General features: G+C 44.7%; 1 protein-coding gene across 1 annotated transcript in view; it reads right to left on the reverse strand.

Moving 5' to 3' along the window:
• Positions 1-835: 835 nt before the first annotated feature.
• The window catches only part of SIPA1L1 (signal induced proliferation associated 1 like 1), a 312,113-nt gene continuing 292,168 nt past the window's right edge, over positions 836-20,780 (reverse strand). Inside the window, exons 20-25 of the mRNA XM_054567334.1 lie at positions 20,051-20,216; positions 14,892-15,138; positions 5,919-6,062; positions 4,397-4,505; positions 1,719-1,803; positions 836-1,126 (exon numbers count right to left, since the gene is read on the reverse strand). Coding sequence (XP_054423309.1) covers positions 983-1,126; positions 1,719-1,803; positions 4,397-4,505; positions 5,919-6,062; positions 14,892-15,138; positions 20,051-20,216 — 895 coding nt within the window. The 3' untranslated portion in view covers positions 836-982. The remainder of the gene's footprint in view (positions 1,127-1,718; positions 1,804-4,396; positions 4,506-5,918; positions 6,063-14,891; positions 15,139-20,050; positions 20,217-20,780) is intronic.

Consider the following 20,780-nt stretch of genomic DNA (forward strand, 5'->3'; position numbering starts at 1 on the left):
TCCGAACAAGCAAGTAGTAAAATTCACAAGTTAACACTCATTTCTCCTAGTTACAAATACTGGTGAAATCTTGCTTTATAGACGAGGAAAGTATTAATTTTTTAAAAGTCATTTTGAGTGAGCTAAAAATACAATTTTGCTGCATTTTCAACTTTAAAAATCTCCGACACTGTACTTTTGGCCAAAATGCACATAAATAATATTTCAGGTTGAAGGAATTCTGAAACCAATTAATGTTTGGAGCCAGGAAGTTGTAGGGAAGCTGATTCCAATTTGCTGGGATTTGCTTAAGCCGAACCCCAAGGGCTCTAGCTCCGAGGAGCACACAACACCTGGGACCCTCTCCCTGGGGAAGGAAGGAGGGAATAATGTCACAGGGCAGGACTGAAAGGGGCGTGGCCTGTGGGCACTCACTCTGCCTCCCTCCGGTTCACTGATTTGCTATTGTCAAATAACACCGTCCCACTAATAATCTCTGTAAGACAGGTACAAACAGCATTCGTTCATGCACAAGTCATTCAAGAGAGGTAGGCCCCTCCCTCCCCAGGCATTTTAGGAATGAAGGTAAGGACATGCCCCTCCCCCAATAAACAATTTTTAAAAACATTTACTTTCCTAGGAACAGTGACATTTGTCAGGATAGTAAGGGAAAGCTTGGGTTACCTGAAATAGTCAAAGAGCTGATGGAAATAGAGGCAGATGGGCCGGGGGAACGTTATCCTAGGCCCAGTTTCTTTTTAAATACATAACAGATAAAGATATTGTGCAAAAAAAATAAAGACATTCACATTTTAGCAGTTAAACTTTATTTTACTTTTTAAAATTTTTACTTTTTTTTCTTTTCTACAAAAGGCAGATAATGATTGTTGACCTGCAAGTGTTGTATTGTGCGCCCCCTGCAAGAGGGCAGAGTAGGTAGGAAGCTGGGGAGGGCGGGCTGAGGACGCGTCCATGGGCCTGGCTCGGGGTTGCAGAGCCTGCCCTAGCTCATGTCTATGGTGTTGAAGACCCACTCCGTGAACTTCTTCAGCTTGTCGGAGGCATTCTGGGACTCCTCTTGCAGCCTCAGGTTGTCCTCTCGCAAGTGCTGAACTTCTGCCTGAAGGTGGGCTTTGTCTTCTTTTTCCTGGGAGGTAGAGCAGAAGGGGACTAAGGGGGTGGCCCCGCCTCGCTGGGCTGCCAGGGAGAGTGGCTACGGGTCTGTCCGACCGTCTGCCTGTCTCCACTTTTCGTGTGTCTAAACATCTGTATGCAAGGCCTGGTCCTGGGTTAGAACCCAGGGAACAGGAATTCCAGAGAAATTCACTACAGGTTTATTCTGGAATGTAAATAATGTATATTTTAATGTCTTTGCTAATAAGGGCTGTCTTAAATTTTAGATATTGGTTTGGTGGTTGCTGTCTTAATATAATCAAAGCAGCTCAAGAAACAAAACAGGATGCAGATATTTTGGCACAAAAGTGTGAATCACAGTGACAACACGTGGTCTGGGCTCTTCACCCACACTATACGAGGGACCAGGAAGCCAGGAGGGGGCTTGGGGCGTGCTGGGGTTCTAGGCTTCCCCACAAAGGAAACAACTGACGGCCTTCTCGCAATGCGTGTCAGCGGGAACTGAGCTCCAGGCAGCTGCTGAAGCCCGGCCTCTCACTGCACTAACACTCCTTTAAAAGGGCCGCTTGCACATCCTGGGCAATCTGCTTTGAGAATATGTTTACCTTCTTCAGATCTTCCCGAAGCATCTTCAGCATGCCTTCCAGTTGGTCCACTTTAGAAGCCAGAGTGGGAGAGGAATCTTTGCTGCTGGGAACAAGAAACAAAAGACCACGTTGGCAGGAGCCTCTGTGCTGGGTTTGTTTGGCATTTTTAAAGATGACGTGGCTGTGTTTGTCTGACGGCCGTCTTAATATGAGGTTATAAAAGCAAGAGCTACAGATAATCAGTAGCTTCCTTTGTTAAAGATTCTGCATTTTTGTGTCACAAAATTTAGGATAGTAAGGGAAAATGGTCTCTCTGGCAGGCACCACAGTCAAGCAGGGAAATGATTCCTCTCTCTTCAGTGGCTCCGAGGAGAGGAGCGGGTGGGGGAGGGGCAGATGCAGCCTCTATCGCGCCTTGGGGCCACTAGGAGACAGCAAGCCTGGTCCCCCCAGGAAACAGTCTGTGGCCGCTGTCCAGTTGCAGTTTAGTTGCTGTGTTCATATCTAAAAACCTAGTCTAAATAGCTTATAATATTAAAAAAAGACGTACATGTTTCTAAAGCTTGTCAGTCCAATCTTAATGTCTTATATATTCTCTGCTACTATGATCAGCAAGCTCGACACACAGTTCTCCTATTTTCTCCTATGTAAGGACTGATCATGAATGCCCTGCCGGAGGAGTGAAAGAAGGTGAGCCAGAGGGGGAGACGGCCGCCCCAATGGCTCGACAGAGGACATGCTGGGCGAGGCCGAGGGCCCCTGTCAGCTGTCCTCCCACGGCTGCCCTCGAAGGAATTCCAGGCGAGCCAAGCTCCGAGGTGAGCTCTACCCAGGCGCGACTGCAGAGCCGCATGACTGGGAGCCTAGCGCCTTCCACGGGAATAAAGTGCGGCGGCCTCTTTCCAGAGGTCAAAGGGGACGAGGAAGTGACTCTGAATTTTCAATATAATGGAATAGAAGGTATTCTTTATTTTAAAATCAAAGTTCGAATTCCTGACCTAAAATGAGCTGTGGTGTTGTCTTCTGCTCATTCTAGAGCTGTAACAAGCCCAAAAAGTAAACTCACAGTGGCATGAGTGCACAGGCTGCAAATAAGTGGGATGATAATGATCTTCAAACTCCTAGGACAGGACAACCAATTAAAAGCTGACAACAAGTGGACTGTCAAAGGTGAGTGGTCAGCTGCGGCCCCCACCGCACATATGGCACCACACGCCGGTCGGGTCTGGGTGGGTTGAATATGCCGTGGACGGTGAGGGTGGTGCTGGACAGGATCACTGGGGAGGCCTGGGGCGCCCTCACGAGGCACCCAGCCCCCTCTCAGCCATGGCAGGGCCGACGCGGCCGCTGTGCGCTGTCAGCGTGCAAGCGGCTCCCAGCAGCCTGTCTTGACTTCTGGAGGTTTTTAAAATGAATTGTGTGTGTGTGCACACTGGTAATTTTTAAAAATAAATTTAACCCCTTTTACATTTGTTCATCACAGTGAACAAAGAGCCAATCATCGTATGATTCCACAAAGGTTTAAGAACTGCTCAATAGTCAGTCCTTCCTTAGGAAAATGGACTTTGCCTGCTCTAACTTCTCTCTGCCGGAGACCTCATCCTAAGAAGGGAGGTCCTGGACTCTCCCGCCCCGAGCCTGCAGTTTGAAAGTCATCAGCAGCCAAACTAAATGCCACTCTTCTTCCCCAGCTGTCCCAGCGGTGACAGTGAATGCAGCATCTATTCGTCCCACTCATGACAGATGACCCACCGCTCTCGTGCTTGCCCTGTGTACAGTGTCTCCTCGCAGGCTCACTCCTTCCGAGGGGCCTTCAAGCACAAGCTCCCATGTACCTGTGTGCTCTGTGCCTGCCTCGCTTTGCCTCTTACTCAGTTTAAGAGAGACCTGGATTCTTAACCATGCTCAAGAGGTTTTAAGGGAAGAGGTTGCAAACTGATGAAATTATTCTGCATCAAGGAGGGCGCACTGCGTGTTCCATGGCTGACTGCCGAGGTGCCTTCATATACAGCGAGCCCTCACTGACCGCCACACACAGGTTCTGCCACCGATTTCCCCACAGGCTAACTGGCACAACCAAGAGTTATGTTCCTACAGCATCTCATCAACGTTACAGCAAACGATGTTGTTGAAGGGTCTTTGGTACAATAATATCACACACACGGATATCCAATATCCTTACCATGTGGGACTGGGGGAAAATGAGCCTCTGCATCATTAAACAGAATTCAAAGTCCATGTTTTCATACGAAAGCCCCTGGGTCTCAGTTACTGCTTATTTATTTTACACACAATCTGAGCTGTCCTGGTGGCCCAGATGTAACACGGATTGGAAACAGCTAAGACGCAGACATGTACATAAGCGCGACCTGCAGGCAGCCGCGGAAGAGACTGAGGGCTGACCACGCAGCAATCGGAGGCTATTTTAGTGCGAATGATTTTTCTCACCTTACCCAATAAATGCCAAGAACATAACTACAGAATAGTTTTAAATAACAAAGACTATTCATGATTACCATTTTGATCAAGGACAGTTTGATTGTGTTTGCAGTGCTGAGGGACAAAGTGTTCTAACTAAAGTGTGAAGTGCCTGGCGCTTTGGCGATGAGTCTCCCTCAGCTGACCCATGCGCCTCCTCCCCGACACCCGCCAGCTGCGGAGGTGATGGGTGGCAACCTCGCCACGCGGGGACCCACCTGCTGTACGACTTCATTGGGGCCAGGTCCTCAAGCTGGTCGTTGTTGGAGGCAGCACTCAGGGGCCGATGGTTTTCATCATTAGCAGCAAAGAATGAGGCTCTCTGGACTGGAAAGGAGGCAGAAACCGCGCCGCAGTCAACAGGCAGCAGATGGCCCGCACTGACCCGTAGTCAATGTGCGGGGAAGCACCGCGCACCTCCTCTCCCAACCCTCACAGGAAAAAACTGTTTTAAGCTATCACACTGTAAATTTCCCTTAAAAAGGGGGTTGTCGTGAGTCAATTTTTAGTCCTTCCTTTCTCTTGCTTATTAAAGTAGCATTCTGTTAAATGTTTCCCTGGAAACAGGCCTTGTGCCAAATTTCCAGACCAAGGCTTTCCACTCAGTGATGACATCAAATGCATTGATGAGCTCGTATTAAGCTTCCTGAGACTCTTGAAGTATGTTCTCCACGAGACACCTGGCCACCTGGGAAGGCTGTAAGTAACCCCAGTCCACACACGTGCTTCAAAATGTACCAACTTAAAACTTGAGCAAAAACAGTCAAATTTAAAAAAACTCCCATTAGAAACACAAAACTACTACCACTTTATATATATATATAAAACAGAGTGCCCAACACACTGAAACTTAAATTGGGTTAATATGGGATTGCAGTCAGCTACCAGGGGACCCCTTGCTTCTGACTTCTGAATTCAGTGGCTTCATCCGTTTCTCCTGGATTTGGGCTCGACGGACGAGCTACTTTCAATTCTTTAAGGAAAACCAATACCGCCCCGGCCGCCACTAAGGAAATCACCTGCTCCCATCCTCATTTTATGCAGAACTACTTAACAGCTACAAGTTGGGAATGATAATCTTAGAATGAAGTCAGTCTGTTCTAAAAAAGGCACCCGACAGCCTGTGACAACATATAGGACAGCACTACCTGTAGTTTTATAGACGTCAGCACCGTCGAAGGGCCTGGATTTAAAAACCAGAGGCTGAGGCAAGCCCCAGCCAGTGAGCCGGCCAGGTAGGATGCAGACGGGAAGTGTGCTGCCACGCTCGGGGCACGGATGGGAAGGGCAGGGGCACCCTGCATTGGGCGACATGGGGCAGGGCCCTGCAGGACAAGCATCCTAACAGATCCAACTGTGCGCTTAGCAATAATGTCTTTATGATGAGATGAAGGACCGTGTTATTTTCAGTCAAGTGGCAGCTGGGATTCCCCTGCCACCTGCCCTTCCCACATACAGTGAGGCGGGGCGGGGGTGGGGGGCGGGGACGGCATCCGTATTAGGAATTCCTAAGCAGAGGAAACACCAGGTTCTATGTGACTGAATCAGACGATGTGTGTGTGCCCTTGCTAAGTGCTCAGTTACTGTTAGCTCCAGTGGTTCCTGGCTGTGCCAGTGACGTGTGTGAGCTGTCACTGTGTCTGAAGAAGCAGAGTGAACAGAGACTTGACCAGAGATTTGAACAGAGTGTGGCCCTGCTGAAGTCTGGAGCGGGACTGCTCGGACCGTCAGTGGACTCACCCTCATAGGCCTTGGCGGCATCCACCAAGTTGGACCAATCCAAATCCGCAGCAGCGTCAGGCAGGGGCATCAGGCCGGGGTCGGGCATGGGCCTCCGGGTCTCTTGGATGTCGGTGAGGGAGCTGTCTGAAGCCGAGAACTCTCCTGTAGGAAGAGACGAGGGATCAGATACTTCTCGTGCTCACAAGAGAGCCACTTGAGAGCTTACCTATTTCCTGTTACCAGAATAGATTGCACGTCATTCGGGTTCTACGATCAGTCTAGCCTAGCAGCCCATTAGTGGCCATTCCAAAGCTGAGTTCAGCTATAAATGGACTTCCTCCAGTCTTAAATCATTCTTTTTAACCTCTTACTATCTCATCTCTAGGAATATGACTCACAGAAAAGTTAGTGTTGCACCAAGGCAACAAGTCTGCTTTTTCAAGAGCTGTTTGTCTAAGGGGGGTCCAGGGCGGGTCCAGCATCTGCTTTTCCTCCCAGAGTCAAGGGGTTGAGGCTGGAAGGGATGCTTCTCCTTCCCAAAAACACAAGGAGCAACTCCTGGGGTCAGTTTTGGGTTACAGCATCCAACATCCCGAGCCCCTGCCAAGGTGATCATTTTTAAAACACAAATAGTGACCCATTATAACAACTAGCCTCTGCTCGGCCTGGGCCTGGGAGGATGGAGAAGGAGCCGCCCATGCAGTGCACGGCGCGCTGCTGCCACTGAAGCTCATGCACGCGGAGAGCAGAGAGGGGAGGCTGGTGGGGCTCCAGAAATGTAAACGCTCTCAATAGGGCAGGAGGGGGAGGTGATGGGCCAGAGCACGCAGTTTCATGAGAAGGGCCTGCCCCTGGGAGTGGGACTGGGACATGAACATCCCGGCAGACACAGAACCTAAAGTGACGCTCTCAGTAAAAACATGTAAGCAACTCCAGTAATACCTGTTTACAAGGAGTTAAAAACTGCCATCAATTATGAGAGCCTGGTAAACTAGAGTATATTTAGTGCTTGTTTTCCCTTTCAAATTACATGAAGAACTGCTCTGAAATGCAGCTGCTAGTTATTAATGTGCTTAAAATTAGCAAAATTATGAGTGAATAGGAATCAACAAATACTGCCAGATATTAAATGCTCAGTTCTATTGAAACTTGCTCCCACGAAGGGTAAGGAGGTGGAACAGACAATTTTGTGTGTCACTCATAACCCTCTGCCCTTTTATATCTGGTGCTCAAATTTCCATATGGGAGAAAAAAGAAGTCAGCACCCCGCCCCCGCCCCATTGCCCAAACACATTGCAGTGGTATTCACACCCAGCGAGGCCAGGCTGGGGGGCAGCTCAGCAAGGATCGCTCAGTTTAGGACACAGGATCATGGCACTGCTGCCTGACCTTCGAGAAAGCAAGATGATGGGCAGGTGCTCAGAGAAGGAGACTTCTCTTTCCATTCCTCAGGGCTGGGTCTTTAACCCCAGGCTTCATCAGCTGAGCAATGACCGTGTGTGGGTTTTCCGGGCTGCTGTCTCAGAATGTGAGCCTCTAGAAGACAGGGCCTACCCTGACAGACACATGCAGAGAAGCCTTCACAAAGGGTTTATTTTTAGTGCTGCAAAGGCTTAAATGAGTGCAGGGAAGTTAGAAAAGCCCCCAAGACAAGCAGAAGGTTGTAGGGGCACTGGAATCCAGGGGACAGTGGCCCCGATGTGGGGACAACAAGGGAGAAAAGGTTGCTGGCTACTGGGGTACCACCAGGCAATTACTTCTAGAGTCTGGATGGTAAAAAGTGGACATTTCATGCATCTATTTTGGTTCTTTGGGCATGGCCTCCTGGAGCAAAGAGAAACAAGATTCAAGCTGCAGTTGGATGGGGGAGGGAGCAGGGGAGGCCGGCACGGTCCTGAGTGACACCTGCCGGGGGGGGGAGGGATGGGAACAGTGAGTGGGATGGGGACGGCGAGGGAACATTCATGAGTGGGCTGGGAGCTCACAAAAGGTGCACGGTGAGAGCAAAGCAGGCAAGCAGCAGATTTAAAGAGAATACTGCTCTGAGAAGCGGCAGAAGGAAAGGAAACACGGATATGAACGAATGGCACAGAGTTCCCAGGGAAAAAAACGGGTAGAAGGGAGGTGGCGTTACAGCTGTCTGGATAATGAACAAGCAGGAACACCAGTTCCGTAACAGGTACCTGCTGTGCTGGGTCACAGTGGGGAAGGAGTGGAGTTGGATGGAGAGAGGAGAAGGAAAAAGAACAAATTCAAACTCATAGTCCCAGAATATGGCCCTTCATAAAACTGGGATCTAGACAGAGCAAACAAAGCATTTATGAAGAAAGGCGGGAACATGGAGATACTCCCCCAGCATCAACATCCTTTTCCTAAAGTGCCTGCTCACTCACCTAATCAATGAAAAAGTCAACAAACAAGTGGTTGACACGACAGGTGACATCTTCACAGCCTGGGAGACAGGGAACAAGGGCAAGCCGGGGTTCTGTGGTAGCTGTGGCCGTGAATAACGTCTAAGAAATAACTACACTGTTAGCCAAATTTACCCAATCATAACAGCCTCTGCGATGTTTGGTAAACTACTAATTCTCAGACTTTTATATTCAAGCTTCATTTCGGCAGGTCTTGGGGAAAGGTCTGAAAATCTGTATTTTTAACAAAGATCCGAAAGGGCAGCTTTTACACGCCTTCTGGTGCCCTTGCTTCTGCAGCTGTGAACCAGGAGGGGGGTCCTTGGACTGCCTGGCTCTGGTGGCCAAGGGGGCTTGTATTCCTGGGTCCCCTGGCACCGCAACAATCGGAGTCTTTCTGTGCAAAAGACTTATTTGCTTGTTCGGGAACTTTGGCCTAGGGGAAGGTTCAGATTTGGCACACAGCTAGACTCTATGAGGGGGCTCCCGGGGAACAGAGGCCGATGGAAGCCATCTTTCTTCTTGTCCTCTCTCCAGCTCCCCAGCATCTCCCGGAAAGAAGTTTATACAGTCGTCTGGCACATCGATTTTGTGTCTGCCACCAGGTGACACCTCTAGATTGCTTGGTCCTGAAGACCAGCAGGGCTAGTGTTTCCAGTCCCACAGGACTACATATATTTGCATACTTTAAAAGCTGCTGCCAAAGGATCTGGCTGCCTATCAGCCTGCGTATACATATTGACTGATCTCCTCCCCTCTGAGACACTGACAGGTAGGTCTTGGCACACCCTCAACTATGGGGAGTCACTAAAGTAGAGCTGGCTGCTTGGACATCACAGAGGTTTGAGGGAAAAGAGTTAGGGCAGGCGTGAGCGATGAGGTTCACTCCTTCAAGGCTTGGAGAAGTGGTTGTTTCATCTAGTGCATAGAAACCAACACAGAGAATCAAGGGAGATAAAGAAACAGAAAAATATGTTCCAAACAAAAACACAAGGTAAAACCTCTAAACTGGTTAATAAACAGAGATAAGTTATTTACCTGACAAAGACTTGGAAATACTGGTCTTTCCAAGGTTGTTTCTAAGGTTGTTCACTGAACTTGGGAAAAGAATGGATGAACAAAGAGACAGAAAATATAAGAAGGTACCAAGGAGAAGTCACAGAGTTGAAGAATACAACAACCGAATTGAAAACCACACTGGAGGGGTTAACGGCAGGGCAATGAAGAAGAGAAGAGGAGCAGCGAACTCAGAAGACAGCAATGGCGCTCAATCAGAGAAGTAAAAAGAGAAAAAAAAAAAGGAACAAAAATTTGTGAGGGAAGCTTAAGGGACTTACAAGACAATATCACGTAGACCAACATTCTTATTATAAGAATTCTGAAAGGAGAAAAGAGAAAGAGGAAAAAACTTATTTGAAGAATTAATGGCTGAAAACTTCCCTAAGCTGTGGAAGAAACAGACGCACAGTTCCAAAATGTCAAGAGAGTTCCAAATAAGATAAACCCCAACGGACCCACACCACGACACACTGTAATTAAACTATTAAAAACTAAAGACAAGGAATTTTAAAAGCAGCAAGAGAAAAACAACTTATTAGGTACAGGGGAGTGCACATAAGACTATGAGCAGAAACTTTTCAGGCCAGAAAGCAGTGGCGCGATATATTCAAACTCGTTAATGAAGAAACTCCCAACCAAGACTGCACCACTCAGTAAAGTTGTCATTCAGAATTGGAGAGAAAAAGATTTCCATACACGCAAAAGCTAAAAGAGTTCAATACAACTAGACTGACCTTATAGGAAATGTTAAAGGGACATCTTTATGCTGAAAAGAATGAGTGTTAATTAATAACAAGAAAACATGAAAGTATAAATCTCACTAGAAAAGGCAAATATATAAAAAGGTGGTAGATTAATCACTTATGAAACTAGGATGAATGTTAAAAGACAAAAGTAGTAAAAATAACTATAATAATTAGGTAAGGAATACACAAAATAAAAAGATATAAATTTTGACATCAGAAACAATACTGGGGGAAAGAGTAAAAGTATAGAGCTTTAGAATGCCTTTAAACTGAAGTTGTTATCAACTAAAAGTAGACTTATAAGTTGTTATATGTGAGCATCATGGTAACCACAAAGCAAAAAAACCTATAGTAGATACACAAAAGATAGAAAGGAATCTAACCACTACCTAAAGTCATCAAACCACAAAGGAAGCAGAGTAAGAAAGAAGGAACAGAGAAATTACAAAAAGAAAAATTAACAAAATGGCAATAAATACATACCTATTAATAATTACTTTAAATATAAATACACTAAATGCTCCAATCAAAAAACACAGAGTGGCTGAATAAGTAAAAAACAAACAAACAAACAAAAAAACCCCCCAAAACCCCCTCATATATCCACTGCTTAAGAGATTCACTTCAGATCTAACTGCATACACAGACTGAAAATGAAATGATGGAAAAAGCTATCCCTGGCAAATGGAAACCAAAAGAAAACTGGGGTAGCTATACTGATATCAGGTGAAAAGACAAAGGAGGGCATTACATAATAATAAAGGGGTAAATTCAACAAGAAGTTATAACATTTGTAAATATTTTCACATTAATAGAGGAGCACCTACATATATAAAACAAATATTAACAGATCTAAAGGGAGAAATAGAGAGCAATACAATAACATAAGGGACTTTAATACCCCATTTACATCAATGGATGGATCTCAACCATATGGGAAATCAATAAGCAAACATTGGCCTTAAATGCCACATTAGACCCAATGGACTTAACAAATATACTAAAAACATTCTATCCCAAAGTGACAGAATATACGGTCTTCTCAAGTGTACATGTAGCACTACCCAAGACATATCATATGCTGGACTACAAAACAAGTCTTAATGAATTTAAAAAGACTGAAATCAAATAAAGCATTTTTTCCTACCACAATGGTATGAAGGTAAAGATTACAAGAAGAAAACAAAAATTCATTAATACATGCAGTTTAAACAACATGCTACTGAATAACCACCAGGTCAAAGAAGAATCAGAAGGGAAATAAAAAATACCATGAGACAAATGAAAATGGAAACATACCACACCAATGGGATGCAACCAAAACTTTCCTCTTTTCTAAAAGGAAAAATTTTAGTAATAAATGCCTACATCAAGGAATAAAAAAAATCTCAAACAACATAATTTTACACAAGGATCTAGAAAAACAATAACAAAGAAGCCCCAAATTAGGAGAAGGAAGGAAATAAATGAAACAAAGACTAAAAAGAAATTAAAGATCAATAAAACTGAGATCTGGTTGTTAGAAAATATAAACAAAAGAGACAAACCTTTAGTTAGACTCACCAAGAAAAAAAGAGAGAAGACTCAAAATCAGAAATGAAAGAGGAGACATTACAACGATACCACAGAAATAGAGAAGATCATTAGAGACTACTATGAATAATCACACACCAACCAACTGGACAACCTAGAATAAATAAATAAATTCCTAGAAGCATATATCCTACCAAGACTGAATGATAAAGAAATAGAAAATCGAAACATATTACTAGTAAGAATATCAAATCAGTAATCACAAACCTCCCAATAAACAAAAGTCCAGGACCAGAGAGAGGGCTTTACAGGTGAAATCTATCAAATATCCAAAGCAGAATTAAAACTAACCTTTCAAACTCTTCCAAAAATGGAAACGGAAGGAACAGTTCCAAACTCATTTTATGAGGCTAGCATTACCCTGATACCAAAACTAGACAGGGATGCCACTAGAAAAAATAATTACAGGCCAATATCCTTGATGAACATAAATGCAAAAATCCTCAAAAAATATTAGCAGACTGAATTCAACAACACATCAAAAGGATCAAACACCATGATCACGATCAAGTGGGATTTATTATAGGGATGCAAGGGTGGTTCAACACTTATGAATCAATCAATCAATATAACACTACATTAATAAAGTATAAAAAGCATATGATCACCAAAATAGATGCAGAAAAAATGTTTGACAAAAATCAACATCCATTTATGATTAAAAAAACTGTCAGTACAGTGGATACAGAGGGAATGTACCCCGATATAATAAAAGCCATATATAAGCCCACAGCTAACATCATACTCAATGGTGAAAAGCTAAAGCCTTTCCTCTAAGATCAGAAACAAGACAGGGATGCCCACTCTCAACACTTTTACTCAACTTAGTATTGGAAATCGTAGCCACTGCAATTAAACAGGGAAAAGAAATGAAAGTCTTCCACATATGAAAGGAAGAAGTAAAACTCACTATTTGCAGATGACATATTAGAGAGCTTTAAAGATTCCACCAAAAAACTGTAAGGACTGATAATGAATTCAGTAAAGCTGCAGGATGCAAAGTCAGTGAACAAAATTTGTTGTGTTTCTATAAACTAAAAACAATCAGAAATAGAAATTAAGAAAATCATTCTATTTACAATTGCATCAAAGAGAATAAAATACCTAGGAATAAATTTAACCAAGGGAGTAAAAGATCTGTACTCTGAAGATGATAAGACATTGATGAAAGAAATTGAATATAGCACAAGTAAATGGAAGGATATACCATGCTGATGGACTGGAAGAACTAATATCATTAAAATGTCTACACTACCCAAAGCAATCTACAGGTTCAGTGCAATCCCTATCAAACTACTGATGGCATTTTTCATAGAACTAGAACAAACAATCCTAAAATTGGTTTGGAATCCCAAGAGACCTCAAATACTAAAGTAATTTTGGGAAAGAAGAAGAAAGTAATCTTGGGAAAGAACAAAGAATAAATGTGGAGGCATCACATTTCCTGATTTCAAACTATATTATAAAGCTATAGTAACCAAAACTACAGTATTGGTATAAAGAGACATATACATCATTGGAACAGAATAAAGAGTCCAGAAATAAACCCACACACATGGTCAATTAATTAACATCATAGGAACCAAGACCAGAAAATGGGGAAGGGACAGTCTCTTCAATAAATCGTGTTGGGAAAACTGAACAACCACATACAAAAGAATGAACTGGACTATTATCTTACATCATACACAAAAATTACCACAGGATGGATGAAAGGCTTGAATGTAAGACATAAAACCATAAACTCCTAGTGGACAACACAGGTGGTAATTTTATAATCCACTGCTCTTAGACATACTCCTTTAAATCAGTTGTGGCAATAACACTGGTTTTAGCAATAAATTTTTAGATTTGACACCAAAAGCAAAAATAAACAAGTGTGACTACATCAAACTAAACAGCTCCTGCACAGCAAAGAGGCCATCAAAAAAATGAAAAGGCAACCCACTGAATAAGAGAAAAATATTTTCAAATAATTAATGGGATAAAGGGTTAACATCCAAAATATACAGACCTCACAACTCAACAGCAAATACCAAACAATATGATGACAAAATGGGCAGGTGATCTACAGACTTTTTTCTAGACATAGAGATGGCCAACAGGTACATAAAAAGATACTCAATATCACTAATCATTAGGAAAATGCAAATCAATACCACAATGAGATGCTACCTCACACCTGTTAAAATGGCTGTTATCAAAAAGGCAAGATATAAGTGTGGCCAACGGTGTGGGGAAAAGAACCCTTGTGCCCTTCCAGCAGGAATGTAAACTGGTGCAGCCCCTACGGAAAACAGTGCAGAGGCTCCGCAATAAAACTACCACGTGATCTGGCACTTCCACTTGTGGGTATTTACTCAAGGAAAATAAAAACTCTAATTTGAAAAGATATATGCAATCCTATGTTCATTGCAGTATTATTTGCAATAGCCAAGGTACGGAAACAACCTAAGTGTTCACTGATGAATGAATGGATACTATGAAATATTATTCAGCCATAAAAAACCAAAATCTTGCTATTAGCAACATGCTGGACGTTAAGGGCACTGTACTAACTGCAAACTGTCTGACAGAGAAAGACAAATCACGAGTACATACAGCATGGTGACTACAGTTAATAACACAGGGGGGATAAGTACGTTCATAGTCATGACTATATGAAACACAAAGTTTATTCTTGTATTATTAATTATTGTATTCTTTTCCACATGAACAACTGTGAACCTATTTTGGCCCCATTCTGTACTGTACTGTACAGTTGAAAGTTGCTAGGAGAGTAAATCTTCGAAGTTCTCATCCAAAAACAAAAAACCCAACAACTTTATGTGGTGATGGATGGTAACTAGACTCATTATGGTGATCATTTTGCAATATGAATATCAATCATTTTGCTGAACACCTGAAACTAATACAATGTTATATGTCAAGCATACCTTAATTAAAAAACCCCCACAAGCATCCCAGGTGACTTATGGCCTGGTGAGGTTGCCTGTTTGTGCCCTATGGTCTGGGACTACTGCTGAGAGGCTGAATGAGGGAGGTGTGTGTAAGCTGAGATAATGTGAGCCTGTTAGCAGGACTTCCTCCAGCTGTCATTCCCTGAGCAAAGTGAATCACAGTTGTTTCTGGGGACACTGTTCCCCACGAGCAGGGCGATTCAGCTGAAGCTACAAACTTACCATGCAATGACTTCATTCCCAAGGTGTACGAAGGCCTCCGCAATGGAAGAGACTTGGGGAGAGAAGGGTACGTGCTACTGAAGAGGACATCGTTGGGCAGAGCTTGGTCCAGAAGCGAAGCCCTTGAGGCGAAAAAGTGCTCCCTCTGGCCACTGTAAATACTCTCATCCGACAGTGTTCGGTGCAAGGTCCGCCTTGAGGTGGGGGTGGTGGGAAAAGGAGACTGCGGCGAGGAGAGTGCCTGGAACTGCAAAACAGTGCGGACAACAGAAGGTCAATGTTCTGGGTCGCACGCACAAGACCCAGGTTTTGGGGAATAAGTGGTTTAACAAAATCACTGTTCTTAGACACACCCCAGCAAATCCCGGAGCCCACAAAGGAAGCTTCTATGACCACCACCTTAGAGCCAAAATGGGAGTTCCTGGTCGTCATATCCTCATAGACCAGCACGCTGCCCATCAGTGTTCAGTACATAATTCAGATATGGAATTAAGTGAACTCACCAATATTGTGTCATGGTTAAGAACAAGATGAGGAACAGACAAATGTGAGTTGTATTTGAATGCTCTGTCATTGACCAAATCATGCAATCTCTCTGAGCCCAACTCCTTGTCTATGAAATGGGGCACAACATCTCTCAGTATTATTAGGAGGTTAAATGAAACACTGGGCTGTTTAGAGTGGCATATATTAGTAATATGTTTTATGAAATAATGTTGTGGCCCCCAAGAGAGCAGCCACGGTGCCAGGAAGGTATCCTCAGAAGCTTGCCAAGTGATTACACGTTTGCTGGGCTACAGGAGCATTTGGTCGTCACAAAATATTAACTCAAATAATAGGTGGCTCTTGATGAACATTAACTACTATAATTATATTTAATGAGTGTTGGCAATAATTTATTTTTTGAGATAGATTTCTATTCATGGAATGAAAATAGGGAAGTCATCTTTATAAATGACAAATATTTATGTGTGTATAGAAAAATGACACGTTTCCAGATAGCTGTATCTCTTATTGATGTCTTTTGTCTTTGTGACCAGACTTAAGTTATATGAGATTTTTCTGCAAACAGCAAGCTTTTGAGAATCCCATCATTGAGAAACAACAGACACACTAATAATATTTAAATATCCAGTATCCTAAAAACCAATGGAGTGTTTGATCTATTAACAATAAAGCTTTTTTATTCAATTCCTCTGAGACTACCATTCACCTTGGCAGGGAGAACAATGAGGGGAACAGGTAAAGATGTGAGTAGGAGGACTGAGTCACTGCTGGCAGAAAGTCACGGTGGGACTTTCCATGACACTTTGAAGAGGCAGAGAGACAATCACACAGCAATGGCTCCACTTAGAGAGTGCTGAGGACACCGAGCTGACACTTGGGTTCATTCTTGTGCTCCGGGTCTAACACAATTCCATTCAACAAACCAAGGGTTAATCAAGTTGACATAACCCATGATGTGGTATGCACAGTTGCTGCATAAATATATTTAAAAAAGTATTAATCAAAAACATTGTGAATGAGTCTCAGGAGTAGCCAATTGTGTAAAAATTGTGCTCACTTTTAAAAATTCATGATGAGCTAAGCCCAAGGTACATATGTGCTTACCTAGAGAACTAAGCTGCTGTGATAAATGCTTTGTGAGTCTTTAAGTGGAGGGAAGTTGGTATGGAAATAACGATTTCTCTTCTCACAGAGAAGAGTGGGCATTAGAGAGGTTAAATGGCTTGTCAATTGCAATTTAAAACAGCAACAAACACACCAGGTCATCTTTCTTCCATCTAGGACTATCCCATGGGCTTCTGTCTACCAAGTCAGACCTCAAATCTGTGTATTCAAAACCTGCTCTCGATCTTTTTTTAGCACTTCTGGGTTCAGCAAAGAGATTTCCTTTTTCAGTGAGTATTTCCACCCTGGTGGTTTCATAGGAGAGAAATGTTTCCCCAATTCTAGTTTCAGCCTCTTTGGGAAATATTAGTATACCTCATAGCAGTAAACAGTTGCGTTGAAGAGAGGTCCTTTTAGCGGTGTGCTTTATTAAAAGTTGTAACATCCTGCAGGAAAGGGAGGCAGGATACATGGCGGAAGGAAGCAATATGCCTAGATGCGTTCTGCCCATCAAAAAGTAGCAGGACTGAGTCTTGCCCAAACTCGTTAGGATGGTCCCTCCACCCATTCCTCTTCAATTCCTACAGTGTGCATACCTCTCCGGTTCTTGCAACACCTCTACCTTTCTTGCAGGTCAAACCTGAGACTGCCACAGGCCCTGCCCAGGGCAACCAGCTTCTGAGAAAGAACCACAATGAAATTGGTGGCCGACAGGGAAGGGATCTGAGAGAGCATCAGGCTGGGGGGTTTCAAACTGTACTCCGCGGAGCCCCAGGGCTCACCACAGCATCGCTTCCTGAGGGGAGGAGATGTTCAGGTGGAACCCAAGGGCCGTAACACCCACCCCTCCCATCAGAGAGATTCTGCTTTCTCAGTTCTACATACTGGCTTCCACGGATAATTTTATTTAAAAAAGGGGGGAGGGGAGAGGTTTGAGCTTTAAAATCATTTGTGCACCATTGATCTACCCTGGTCCTCTTTTTCAAAGCCGAGGAACTGGGCCTGGAGAGGTGGTGCCTTGCTCCAGGTCAGTCTCCTGTTCTCTCTTGTTTCCAGTCCTCGTGGCTGCCAGCAAATTGGGTTCCCCGCACCTGCAATAAGCAGGTACCAGGTCTTCCTAAACAAGGGAGCTGCACGGCTCTCTTCCTTTGCTCTGTACCTGAGAGTGTTGGCAGGGAAGCAGGACGATTGGTTTGCACTACTGTCTCTTCGCTTGCCGCTGTATGCAGCCCTCACAGAAAACAAGGCTGTCCCCCTCTGCCTGCCAAGGGGGTTGCTTGAGTGCCGCGGCTCTGCCGTCTCCCTGGAGGCGGAGCCCCCACAGCCTCTGCACGGCCCGCAGCCCCACCTCTCCGCACAGCCTGCCCCGGAGGGCACCACCACAGACATCGACGTCTCGCTCTGCTGGCAAATGAGCCTGGGAGTGACCCTGTCACTTGCATTAATGATCTCTCGTAGGTAGCACTTGCTAGCCAATGAAGCCAGTGTGGTGTGCGCGGGCTTCAAGTACCACAGCCTGAAGCTGGCCCCGGCTGGCATCTGAAGTCTGCTGCAGTCACGCCTCGGGCCAGGCGTGACCTGGAGGACTCTCCAAGGGCACGCTGGCCTTACTGACACAGCAGAGCCACTGTCATTCAGATGATAAATCTCACAAGACACACCGAGCTCCTTAGCTGAACTTCTCTGAAACCAAACCAAAAAGGATGAAAACTGGAGAAAAAAACAGGATGTTTCCAGCTCCCGCTTCCAGCTTTTTTACAGTAATAGTTTCGCTGGCAGAAGCATTTTCTTTGCAGGGGGTCTGACAATAATATCATCACAGCAGAAAGAACGGGCACCCCCGTTTCAAATAGGAATGTTTTAAAGTAATTCGTTTTGGAAATAAAAGCCAAGACCTAAAATAATGGCAAAACAGACATTTGTTTTCAATTATTTCCAGTGCAGGAATGAATGAAAAGAACGAAAGCTTTAAGCTTGCCCCTTTCCAAAAATGTTCAACTAAGAAGTGGAGGAAAGATGCCTTTCATGGCAAGTTTAATTTTCCTCTAAATCAAAGGAAAAATGTGAAATAATTTTTATTTTTAAACTTGTCTTTAAACACTGTAATACACCTCTCTGGGTTTTGATGGATAAAGAAAGAAATTTCAAGCACAATCTTTTGCACGGTTGCTAAGGAAACCATTTGTACTCTGGGTGATGAGTCAGAACTCTTAAGTGCTGGCTTATAGAACAGAAATTACAGAAATCAAGAATGGCAAGTCTTTAAAATGATTTATGATCTTAATGTTTATGTTAATAAATCATTTCTTTCGCAAAACTCCAGAATGGTCTTTGGAGTGCACTTCAGTCCTATGAGCGCTGAGTGTTAGGTTCAGGAGGCATATCTGACCCATCTGGAGGAAAACGCGCACATGTGCACGCTAGAATCGCGGCGAGAAAGCCTGGACGGGACAAGACCACACGGCTCCTCCAGACAGGCACGTTTCCTGGCATTCTGATCACAGTTGGGGGATGGCAAGTAGTTAATAGCCTAGCTTCCATTTCAATCGAGACTCCAAGTTCTTAAATTAAGCTTGCTAGTCACTTCAGACAGACTTCAAATCATTTAACGAAGCACCCAGTGAACGGAGCACGTTAACTGCTATGACCTTCCTGGGGAAGGACACCCTTCCCCTGGGGCTGCCTGGGACACCGCAGCCAGGTGGGCCTCCCCCTCAGAGGGGAATGTCTGTGGGCGCTGCGCGGCACATGCCAGCTCCGAGCCCCGGGGGGTGAGCCTGCATGTCTCGGACGACCAGAACGGGGAGCCTTAAGGAGGCTTCAGGGGTCCTCCAAGCTGAGGTGAGCCGAGCAAACCCTTTCACATGGGCGCGCAAAGGTGTGGTCACTGACACGCAAACATCAACTCTGGGCAAGCGCTTGGGGCTTGACAGGGAGGGAGGCTGGGTCCTCGAGGAGGCGGGTGTAGTCTGGAATTCTGAGAGGGAGTGGAGAGAAGGTTTCATGAAGTAGAGAGCCCAGGGAGTTCTGAAGGCAAGTGTGTCGACTTATTTTGCCGGACCGGGGAGAACACAGGGTACAGCCGGCACGACTGCCTGGCCAGGGCCGGGGCAGAAGCAAGGCCGGAGCGCAGAGCACTGCGGGCATGTGGGGCGGGGGCTCTCTGAGGGAGAAGGGGAGCCCTCTGGGCGAAGACCCTGAGGAAAGTTTCTGTCTGACAAGGGGCCACAGAAGCCTCTGCAGAGGTCTGAGGAGTGATGGCACTTGAGTAATAATGTTCAAGGAAGAGTGCAGCTCGTGCAGTACGAGTAGGGCACGCTGGGAGGAGACAGGGCCACGGGGGCTGGGACAGGCTGATTTAAACCCAGGCTTGAGGGATGTGGCTGCAGGAACAGACCATTCAGAAAATGCTGTGAACTAATTATTGGGAAGATGGGGGAACGGCAGGAGGAGCTAGGGACTCCGCTTCTTGGAGGGTGTAACTGGTAGGCAGCTCCGTCCCGCCTGGCCTCCCTCTACCTGCTATTTACCCCCAAGCTGTCTTGTACCTTAAAGTTCTTCTGGGACTCAGGAGTCGGGCTTTCAAGGTCGATGAGTTTCTTGAGATCCTCTTCAATGGTGGACTTGGAGCTTGGCTTGGGAGACGCCCGGAGGTCCCTGGTTGAGGCGCGCAGCCGGGTGTGGGCTATTTCGCTGCCATCACTCTGATGACGTCTTGAATAAAAGGAACAAGATGGCAGGAACTAAATCAGTAAGGTTGACTGAAGGGCACAACGAGCTCGGAAGGATGTTAAGTCAATGGAGAAATATTATCCGAGAGAAAAGGAGAATTACTTCCGTTCGATTACATTAGAAGCTGCTCAGATGAATTCTTGTTACAGAAACAAAACCAATTAAAAAACAAAATAAAAAGTCTGATGAAAAAAATCACTCTTTAACAGGAAATAATTAACTCTACTAAGCCAAAATTAGCAACAGGCTTATTAATAAAAGACCACAGGTTATGAATCCCAAATGCAATCTTTGTACCGACAAAAACAAAATAATCGAATGAATCATTTATTTATTTATTTTTTGCTGTACTTTGTAAAAAGCTCTTTATATATGTAGTCACTTTCTTTCTAACACTCCTGGTTTTCTAACACTCCTTCTGGTGGCCCCTGGCCCAGTTAAGAAGTAAATGGAAAGGCTGTGATTGGTACCATCAAAGGGACAGGGGTGGCCTTCGCACCAGAGGGCTGGTTATTCTGAGGTTTGTTCTTCAAGACGCGCCGTTAG

The sequence above is a fragment of the Pteronotus mesoamericanus genome, unplaced genomic scaffold (assembly GCF_021234165.1).
Source record: "Pteronotus mesoamericanus isolate MK-2021 breed Mesoamerican mustached bat unplaced genomic scaffold, CSHL_Meso_final contig_182, whole genome shotgun sequence".
NCBI classification, from domain to species: Eukaryota; Metazoa; Chordata; class Mammalia; order Chiroptera; family Mormoopidae; genus Pteronotus; species Pteronotus mesoamericanus.